The following is an 11,393-nucleotide window of genomic DNA, read 5'->3' as shown; positions in this document are numbered from 1 at the left end:
GAATTGTGCAAATGTAAAATTCATATTCATGAATGGAAATTCATGAATAAAAAAAACACTCTTCCGTGTTGTTTATAAGGAATTAGAACAGTACATTCTACATTCTTCTAATAAGAAAGCTGCAAATTGCAAATGAGCTAATCTGTCATTTGTTGTACCCCCTAGCATATGTTATCATTGTCTGTTTGTATACTTATTGTATGTATACTGGTTTGTCTGCAATAAATAACATTTTAAAAAGACAAAAAAATACACGTGTACTGTCGCTCTCTGATGACGTCTTTCCGGAATGTGCGGGACGCTGAGTTAAAACACGTGGTTCGGGTACATAGAAGAAGTTGAAGATATCACTTTACATTTAGAGTGTTTTCGCTTATTGTTCATCGTCTACCTGTGTGTCAGATAACCTGCCAAGATGGTGAAGCCACGGTTCAAGGGGAAAAGCACGATAAACACCTCGGCGGCCAGCAGTAATCCTGGTAAGTTACAGTCCTTGCGCGATGTAACGTTACTGTTTGTTTACAGCTAATGTTAGCTAGCTAACGTTAGTTGGCTAAGCCGATAGACTTTCTCTCTGAAAATACGAAATGGACAGATCCAACCTTACCCAACTAACGTTATCTATGCAGAAACATTTGGTCCATATGTGACATTCGTGTTAGCTACAAATTGAAAAGTATACAATATGTTTGGCACTGACATAATTAGTTCGCTACAGTAACTACCTAATTTAACTACACATTATGTCTAACATTATGCCAAAAACACAACATAACTTTCATAACAACATTGAGAACTACACGTTATATGGATTTCCAATATTGTTCTGACACTGACAATTAATTAACCCGAAATACCACCACCTATAATCTCCAACACTGTGTGTGACATGAAATTGCTATATCACCGTAACTTTACCTTACCTTTTACAGACCGACCCAAGACTCCTGCAGGTTCAGGCAACAGCATGAGGGACCGAGCAACTGTCAGGCGTCTGAATATGTACAGACAAAAGCAGAGATGGTAAATGATGGGTGGGGGAAAAATGTGACACTTCACCCGTGACTTACATATGAACTATTTCCTATAATGCTAGTGTAACGCTCAGGTTGACACATTACCCAGATAGAGCACACTAGTTCCTGGTATTCCAAAGTTAGCTCATCTTCATTTCTTGTTTAAAATGATTGTTTTGTAATATATTTGACTGTAACATCCTCTGCCATTAGCAACAACAGAGGCCAGGTGATCAAGCGTTTGTCGTACCAGTCCACTGTTTCTGATGGGACACAGGCCAGAGTGGAGCCCAACATCAAATGGTTTGGTGAGTAGTGCTGTTAACAGCAATTGCCACACTGTCCCTGGTTAACCCACACATTTTCTTGTCTGTTTTTATAATTGATTGGACAGGTATAATGGCAATTTGTCTAACAATTGATCAGCTCTGAGCAAGTTCAAACTGTATACAGAATGGTGAAGTTCTTGTCAATAATGACTGGCAAACTCTTGATTTAACAAATCTGTTTTTATGCCTTTTTTAAAATATCTGTATGAGAGATAAGATGGTAGCCTCAACTCACACACACTGGATAATTCTTCCCCTCTGGTCTCCTCTGTCTCAGCAAACACTCGGGTGATCAAGCAGTCGTCCCTACAGAAGTTCCAGGATGAGATGGGTGCAGTGAAGAAGGACCCATACCGCGTAGTGATGAAACAGAGCAGGCTGCCCATGTCACTCCTGCACGACAGAGTCAAGGCACACGTAAGTACCAAACAGGGTACAAGCATTTTGATCTCGATAGCAGGTCTAGTATCATGATATGGAAACAATACCGTTGCAAAAATGTCGCCGCATAACCACTGGTCGTACAGTTTTTTTAAACATATGTTGATAACTAGTTTTATTAAACCTTCATTTAGTACATCTAAAATAATGGTGTTTTTTATTTTTTAATATAAATCAATAACCCCCTAGAGTTGGGGGTTAAATGTGTGTGTGTGTGAGACTTATTATATATCCTAGATATGACAGACACTTAAATGTTTTTTTTTTTTTTAAAAACTGTCATTTTTGCCATTTGTGAATGTGCTATTCAATTTGTTACTATGGACTACAGTAGTAAAGGCCAAATTCAATATTTATCACATTTTTATACTCTTAAGCATTAAATAACAGAAGAATATCTCTTCTAAAATGTAATTTGACATACAGTATCATGGTTAATATAATCATCGGTGGCCATAATATTGGGTCAAATGACATTCATTAGACCTATGATCCATTTTTCATTACAGCTAAATAATTTTAATAGTTCCAAAACAACGTAAAAAAGTATTTGAAGGTCATTTCTGAAGCTTCTATACTGCAGTAGTCTACACCCCTCGACCCTGGACCTCGAAGCCAGTTCCACTGCTTGTTTTCATTGTTACCCTCTAATAAAGCACCGATTTAGACCCGGCAGACCAGGTGGGTATAATACATTTTCAAGTAGAACAGCAAACTAGCAGGCTCCTGACCTCTTTTATGGTAAGAGTTGGTCTACGCAGTACACACCATAGGAATACAATGGATTTTTACATAGCATACTACAATTCCAAGAGTGCACTTTAACTCCCAGGGTGAAATGCTCCGCCCAGGAATGCTGGCTAGCAAGCCCAGACAAATGCAAAATAGTCTAAATATATTGCCTTCATACTTCGGTTATGCAGCCAACGAGTGCTCAGCATATGTGGGAACTCCTTCAAGACTGTTGGGAAAGCAACCTCATGAAGCTGGTTGAGAGAATGAAGTGCAAAGCTGTCATCATGCAAAGGGTGGATACTTTGAAGAATCTTAAATATGAAATATACTTTGTTGGTTACTACATGATTCCATATGTATTATTTCATAGTGTTCAGGTCTTCACTATTATTCTACAATATAGGAAAAACCCTGGAATGAGTTGTGTCAACTTTGACTGGTACTGTGTGTTTGTCATTGTCACTCAAATCATTAAAATGTAGTTGCTAGTAGAATAAGGTTACAATGCAAATGTTCTGTGTACAGTGGCAAGAAAAAGTATGAACCCTTTGGAATTATCTGGATTTCTGCATAGATTTGACATAAGTCACAACAATATCTGAACTCGGTGTGCTTAAACTAATAACACACACATTGTATTTTTCTTGTCTATTTTGAATACACCATTTAAACATTTAATGTGTAGTTTGGAAAAAGTGTGAGCCCCAAGGCTAATTACTTCTCCAAAAGCTAATTGGAGTCACGAGTCAACTAACCTGGTATCCAATCAATGAGACGATTTTGGTTAGAGCTGCCCTGCCCCATTAAAAAATACTCGTAAAATGTTAGTTTGCTGTTCACAAGAAGCATTGTCTGATGTGAACCATGCTTCGAACAAAATAGATATCAGAAGACCTAAGATTAAGAATGGTTGACTTGTATAAAGCTGGAAAGGGTTACAAAAGTATCTAAAAGCTTTGATGTTCATCAGTCCACGGTAAGACATATTGTCTATAAATGGAAGAAGTTCAGCACTGTTGCTACTCTCCGTAGGAGTGGCCGTCCTGCAAAGAGGACTGCAAGAGCACAGCGCAGAATGCTCAATGAGTTTAAGAAGAATCCTAGCGTGTCAGCTAAAGACTTACAGAAATCTCTGGAACATGCTAACATCTCTGTTGACGAGTCTACAATACGTAGATCACTAAACAAGAATGGTGTTAATGGGAGGACGCCATGGAAGAAGCCACTGCTATCCAAAAAAATCATTGCTGCACGTCTGAAGTTCATAAGTACACCTGGATGTTCAGTTGTTTTGAAGGAAGGAACACACAACACTGTGTGGAGAAAAAAAGGCACAGCACACCAACATCAACCTCATCTCAACTGTAAACTATGGTGTTGAGAGCATCATGGTTTGGGGCTGCTTTGCTGCCTCAGGGTCTGGACAGCTCGCTATCATCGATGGAAAAATGAATTCCCAAGTTTATCAAGACATTTTGCAGGAGAATGTAAGACCATCTGTCCATCAATTGAAGCTCAACAGAAGTTGGGTGATGCAACGGGACAGCAATCCAAAATATAGAAGTAAATCAGCAACAGAATGGCTTGAACAGAAGAAAAAATGCTTTATGGAGTGGCCCAGTCAGTCCTGACCTCAACCCGATTGAAATGCTGTGGCATGACCTCGAGCGTTTCACACCAGACATCCCAAGAATATTGCTGAACTGCAACAGTTTTGTAAAGAGGACTGGTCCAAAATTCCTCCTGGCCATTGTGCAGGTCTGATCCTCTACTACAGAAAACATTTGGTTGAGGTTATTGTTGCCAAAGGAGGGTCAACCAGTTATTAAATCCAATGATTCACATATTTTTCCCACCCTGCACTGTGAATGTTTACACGATGTGTTCAATAAAGACATGAACAATTATAATTGTTTGTGTTTAGTTTAAGCAGACTGTTTGTCTATTGTTGTGACTTGGATGAAGCGCAGATAAAATTTAATGTAGTAATCCAGGTAATTCTAAAGGGTTCACATACTATTTCAGTGGGGAGAAAAAGTTTGTAGTTTTGGAACTTAACCTCCCTTGCACTGCTTTGTGGCACCTTTTGCTTAGTAGTTTCGGTTGGCTGGCCCTCATATGCTCTGTACGCAAAGTATTCCCATAGTGCACTTCTGGAGTTTCGTCAACAAGCTGGGGTTGTGGAGGTATGATGCTTTAGTTTGAGGAAGCCATGCTGTCAGTATTTTCTCACTCTCCTTCTCGCTTACTTTCCAAATGTGGCTCGCACTGTGTCCGCTGCATGGGCAAGTAATCTGCCCCCCTCAAAAAAAAAAGATACAGACAAATTACTAGATGAACTAGATCCTCTCAATCCGACTTGAGACACATTTGACACAAGTACCGAAAGTAACAAATTCTAGTATCAACCCTTTTTTAAAATGTTTTAGTATCGAAAGGTACCAACTTTTCGGTAGACCGTGCTATATTAGCCCACTGTAGCAAAATGTTTTGCGACTGAAAACAGTTTCAGATGTTTTAGTCTTCTGTTTGGTGCCTAATGAATACAACCCGGTCACACATTTTAAATACAAATATATACAAACAATACTACACTTTTATACAAACAATACAACCCTCAAACAAGAGACTGGCATGCATGTTGTTAGTTCTGTATGTACAGTTAAGGGCAAGGGGTGCTGCTCTGTTTTGAGCCAGCTGCAGCTTTGCTAGGTCTTTCTCTGCTGCACTTGACCATATTACAAGACGACAGTAATCATGATGGGACAAGATCAGAGCCTGAAAAACCAGTACAGTTGATTTGTGTTAAACACAGAACATCTTTTTATTACAGACATAACCCTCCCCATCTTCACAACTTTGGCAATATGACTTGACCGTGATAATTGACCATCCAATGTTATAACTTGGAGTTTAGCGTCCTCAACTTGCTCAATGGTCACACCTTTATGCGCAACTCCAGTTGAGGTTTCGGTCTTAGAAATTGTTTGGAACCAAATACAATGCTTTTAGCTTAAATGTATTTAAGAGTTTATTATGAATCACCCATTCTGATGCTGACAAACTCCTTTTTCTTTTAGAATTTCGGTGAGTTTTGCTTGCTGAAATGTAGCGTGTGGATTCATCCGCATACATAGTCATAGCTTTGGGTAAAATCGTTTGTTTAAAAAAAATTTTTAGATGAGTAACGGCCCAGGACGACTGCCCTGAGGGACACTGTACATACTTTTGGTCATGTAGTGTATGTGAACAGCTCATTCCAAAATCATGGCAAATAATATGGAATTGGTCCCCGCTTTGCTGCTATGACATCCTCCATGCTTCTGGGGAGGCTTTCCACTTAGATGTTGGAACATTTCTGCGAGGACTTGCTTCGAGCATTAGTGAGATCAGGCGCTAATGTTGGCCGATTAGGCCTGGCTCGCAGTCAGCGTTCCAATTAATTCCAAAGGCGTTTGATGGGGTTGAGGGCAGGGCTCTGTGCAGGCCAGTCAAGTTCTTCCACACCGATCTCAACAAACCATTTCTGTATGGACCTGGCTTTGTGCACCAGGGCATTGAAAGTAGCAGCTCGAGCAGGGCATAAATTTGGCAGATTTACTTGTTGGAAAGGTGGAATCCTATGACAGTGAAAGTCACTGAGCTCTTCAGTAAGGCCATTCTACTGTTAATGTTTGTCTATGGAGATTGCATGACGGTCTGCTTGTATTTTATACACCCGTCAGCAACGGGTGTGGCTGAAATAGCCAAATCCACTAATTTGAAAGTGTTTCCATACACATATATATATATATATATATACACACACACACACGTATATGCACTGCTCCAAAAAATAAAGGGAACAATTAAACAACACAATGTAACTCCAAGTCAATCACACTTCTGTGAAATCAAACTGTCCACTTAGGAAGCAACACTGATTGACAAATTTCACATGCTGGTGTGCAAATGGAATAGACAACAGGTGGAAATTATAGGCAATTAGCAAGACACCCTCAATAAAGGAGTGCTTCTGCAGGTGGTGACCACAGACAACTTCTCAGTTCCTATGCTTCCTGGCTGATGTTTTGGTCACTTTTGAATGCTGGCGGTGCATTCACTCTAGTGGTAGCATGAGACAGAGTCTACAACCCACACAAGTGGCTCGGGTAGTGCAGCTCATCCAGGATGGCATGTCAATGCGAGCTGTGCCAAGAAGGTTTGTTGTGTCTGTCAGCGTAGTGTCCAGAGCATGGTGGCACTGCCAGGAGACAGGCCAGTACATCAGGAGGCGTGGAGAAGGCTGTAGGAGGGCAACAACCCAGCAGCAGGACCGCTACCTCTGCCTTTGTGCAAGGAGGAGCACTGCCAGAGCCCTGCAAAATGACCTCCAGCAGGCCACAAATGTGCATGTGTCTGCTCCTGGACAGTCTGTGGTGTTTCTGACCACATTGCAGACTCCATGAGGGTGGTATGAGGGCCCGACTTCCACAGGTGGGGGTTGTGCTTACAGCCCAACACCGTGCAGGACGTTTGGCAATTGCCAGAGAACACCAAGATTGGCATATTCGCCACTGGCGCCCTGTGCTCTTCACAGATGAAAGCAGGTTCACACTGAGCACGTAACAGACGTGACAGAGTCTGGAGACGCCGTGGAGAACGTTCTGCTGCCTGCAACATCCTCCAGTATGACTGGTTTGGCGGTGGGTCAGTCATGGTGTGGGGGGGCATTTCTTTGTGGGGCTGCACAGCCCTCCATGTGCTCACCAGAGGTAGCCTGACTGCCATTAGGTACCGAGATGAGATCCTCAGACCCCTTGTGAGACCATATGCTGGTGCGGTTGACCCTGGGTTCCTCCTAATGCAAGACAATGCTAGACCTCATGTGGCTGGAGTGTCAGCAGTTCCTGCAAGAGGAAGGCATTGATGCTATGGACTGGCCCGCCCGTTCCCCAGACCTGAATCCAATTGAGCACATCTGGGACATTATGTCTTGCTCCATCCACCAACGCCACGTTGCACTACAGACTGTCCAGGAGTTGGCGGATGCTTTAGTCCAGGTCTGGGAGGAGATCGCTCAGGAGACCATCCGCCACCTCATCAGGAGCATGCCCAGGCGTTGTAGGGAGATCATACAGGCACGTGGAGGCCACACACACTACTGGGCCTCATTTTGACTTGTTTTAAGGACATTACATCAAAGTTGGATCAGCCTATAATGTGGTTTTCCACTTTAATTTTGAGTGTCACTCCAAATCCAGACCTCCATGGGTTGATTTAAATTTGATTTCCATTGATCATTTTTGTGATTTTGTTGTCAGCACATTCAACTATGTAAAGAAATAAGTATTTAATAAGAATATTTCATTCAGATGTGTTATTTTAGTGTTCCCTTTATTTTTTTGAGCAGTGTATGTACACACACAAAAGTATATCTGATGTTAGAAGAACACTTTCTAGGTTCTGTTGGATAAATAACTCTGTAACCATGTGATGTAAAGCCATAGCAAGTGAGGTTTTTCTTTTCCCCCCAATTTATGATCAATAAAATTAAAGGCTTCACTGAAATCTAACAATACAGCTCCACCTATTTATTTTATTATCCATTTATTTTACACATCAGTCATCTGAGTCAGTGCAGTACAAGTTGAGTGCCCATCTCCTTTTTTTGCTGAAAGTCAGTAGTTAATTTATTGTAAAATCAGTACTCCGTATTCCTCAGGTAGCCAATTTCTTAGAGCCTGGTTACACCAGATTGAGCGATCTTTCAGGTTTAACCAGGCTATATTTGTGACCTATTGGCCTATTCCCGCTTGTTTTGCTCTTCTTCACAGTGAACCAATCTGCCTGTATCGCGTTGTTTTGCAAGAAATACTTTAATGCAGTCGGCCAACTTTGCACCCCTGCCACCGGTGATTTTGCTACATGACGTTCCTGTAATAATTATTTTCAACTGTAATAGTCTATGCATTATGAGGATTCCTGCTATGAAAATTCCTGCTATGAAAGTATCTGCCTGTTTTGTGGCCGGCTGCTGTGTGTGCGAGTCACTCCCTCTCCTAACTGTGCGCATGGTGGAGGGAGAGAGGCATTTTGTGAAGCTCAAAACGCTACTACAGGAAAATGTACAGTTTTCAAAGCTTCTACTGTTTGTTACATCAAGTAGCCTTCGCCTAGTGCTGGAAATTTAATGTATCTACAGTTGAAGTCCGAAGTTTACACACCTTACGTTTAATCCCTGTAAAAATTCCCAGTCAGTTAGGATCATCACTTTATTTAATTTTTTTAATTTTACCCCTTTTTCTCCCCAATTTCGTGGTATCCAATTGTTTAGTAGCTACTATCTTGTCTCATCGTCTCTCCCGAGCCTGTACGGGAGTTGTAGCGAAGGTTGAAAGTCATGCGTCACACAACCCAACCAAGCCGCACTGCTTAACACAGCGCGCATTCAACCCGGAAGCCAGCCGCACCAATGTGTTGGAGGAACCACCGTGCACCTGGCGACCTGGTTAGCGTGCACTGCGCCCGGCCCGCCACAGGAGTTGCTGGTGCGCTATGAGTCAAGGATATCCCTACCGGCCAAGCCCTCCCTAACCCGGACGACGCTGGGCCAATTGTGCGTCGCCCCACGGACCTCCCGGTCGCGGCCGGTTGCGACAGAGCCTAGGCGCGAACCCAGAGTCTCTGGTGGCACAGCTGGCGCTGCAGTACAGCGCCCTTAACCTGGATCACCACTTTATTTTAAGAATTTGAAATGTCAGAATAATAGTAAAGATAATTATTTCAGCTTTTTTCACATTCCCAGTGGGTCAGAAGTTTACATACACTCTATTGGTATTTGGTAGATTCAATTGTTTAACTTGGGTCAAATGTTTGGGATAGCCTTCCACAATAAGTTGGATGAATTTTGGCCCATTCTTCCTGACGGGTTTGTAGGCCTCCTTGCTCGCACATGCTTTTTCAGTTCTTTGCCCGCAAATTCTCTATGGGATTGAGGTCAGGGTTTTGTGATGGCCACTCCAATACCTTGACTTTGTTGTCCTTAAGCCATTTTGCCACAACTTTGGAAGTATGCTTGGGGTCATTGTCCATTTGGAAGACCCATTTGTGACTAAGCTTTAACTTCCTGACTGATGTCTTGAGATGTTGCTTCAATATATCCACATAATTGTCCTGCCTCATGATGCCATCTATTTTGTGAAGTGCACCAGTCCCTCCTGAAGCAAAGCACCCCCACAACATGATGCTGCCACCCCCACGCTTCACGGTTGGGATGATGATCTTCGGCTTGCAAGCCTCCCCATTTTCCTCCAAACATAACGATGGTCATTATAGCCAAACAGTTCTATTTTTGTTTCATCATTTCTCCATGTGCAGTTGCAAACTGTAGTCTGGCATTTTTATGCTAGTTTTGGAGTGGTGGCTTCTTCCTTGTTGAGTGGCCTTTCAGGTTATGTTGACTTAGTACTCGTTTTACTGTGGATATTGATACTTTTGTACCTGTTTCCTCCAGCATCTTCACAAGGTCCTTTTTGCTGCTGTTCTGGGATTGATTTGCACTTTTCGCACCAAAGTACGCTCATCTCTAGGAGACAGAACGCGTCTCCTTCCTGAGCGATATGACGGCTGCGTGGTCCCATGGTGTTTTATACTTGCGTACTATTGTTTGTACAGATGAACGTGGTACCTTAAGGTGGTTGTTCGATGAAATAATAGCTTTTTTTAATCAAAGTCTACCATCTCTGTATTACTTGGCACTGAGTAATTGTCCAGAGCCCTGCCACTAATGTGCAGTGAGTGTCCTTGTATTTGTTATCAAGCAACATGATCAAATTTATCACTATTTGACTTATTGTCCATTTTGCCCTGCTAAAAACGCCCCAAATGTCTCCAAGCAACACTTCTGTCCAGTTCTTCATGTTCTCTCTGAACATTGTTGTTGACTGAGTTTCAGTGTTCTTTTCCCTCTAAATAGCTCCATATGCGTGTAAGACCTTTCAAGATGCTCAAAGCTGTTGGAGATGAATGGCCTTTTCCTTTTTTACTCTCCCTGCTTTCCCCACTCCTCCTTCCTTCTCTTGCCATTTTATGTCTTAAGCCATTTCAGGGAATTGAGCCCCATGCCAAAGCAATGTGAGCAAGTCCAGATATGTTGCATAAATTATTTTTAATTGGATGTCAATTTTGGTTCTCTATCTTTTGATCTGTTCCTGCTCTTCACTGTTTGTTGGCAGAGTGTTCTCTCGCCATGGTCTTTGTCAGGTCTCTTATTCTATTTTATGGTGATGTTTTCACCATAGTTTCTGTCTTCAGTCGGTAACACGTATTTGGAGTTTTTGCTCCCCTTCGAGGATTTTTTGTTGTTGTCATTTACTGTTAATTTTAAAAGCCAGGGTTAGCAATAGAATACGGCAAAAAAAGACCAGAAGGGGTGGAAGAATGAAACAGGAGGTGATAGACGCATAGTTTTAAAAAGAACAACCTCCAAAACATCCTGGCGGGTAGTCAAAGTGAAGCTGAAATCTTAAACATCATTGCTTTTGACAAGATCCATAAACTGTTTGTTTTCTCTTTCTCTCAGTGTTGGAATAGGACTACGGCTTCCTTTTACGGCTGTGTTGGAGGGTAATTTAACTCCTAATCAGATCTGGCACAGACAATGCAGTTTATTGACCGTTTCACTGCGTACTTGGGGTTCTGTGTGTTGTGTGTGTGTGTTCTCCACCGTTGTTTATTGGTGGAACCCCTGGAACATGGCCACCAGCTTCGTCGCATAAAGCTTTGCGGTTTGCACCAACTAATTATAACCTAACATATACCTCACACGGAACACACATGGAATTCTACATCACTGTTCTTTCTCTCCACCACTGTTCCACCCAAGAGTTTT

The 11,393-nt window shown here is 42.0% G+C and overlaps 1 protein-coding gene across 1 annotated transcript in view; it reads left to right on the top strand.

The window, feature by feature from the left end:
- The first annotated feature begins 257 nt into the window (after positions 1-257).
- Positions 258-11,393, top strand: part of gnl2 (G protein nucleolar 2) — a 29,638-nt gene continuing 18,502 nt past the window's right edge. Inside the window, exons 1-4 of the mRNA XM_020498259.2 lie at positions 258-479; positions 933-1,023; positions 1,230-1,324; positions 1,623-1,762. Coding sequence (XP_020353848.1) covers positions 416-479; positions 933-1,023; positions 1,230-1,324; positions 1,623-1,762 — 390 coding nt within the window. The 5' untranslated portion in view covers positions 258-415. The remainder of the gene's footprint in view (positions 480-932; positions 1,024-1,229; positions 1,325-1,622; positions 1,763-11,393) is intronic.

This window comes from Oncorhynchus kisutch, linkage group LG13, assembly GCF_002021735.2.
Source record: "Oncorhynchus kisutch isolate 150728-3 linkage group LG13, Okis_V2, whole genome shotgun sequence".
NCBI lineage: Eukaryota > Metazoa > Chordata > Actinopteri > Salmoniformes > Salmonidae > Oncorhynchus > Oncorhynchus kisutch.
Note: the sequence above shows the minus strand (reverse complement) of the source record. Positions and strands in the feature narration are given on the sequence as shown.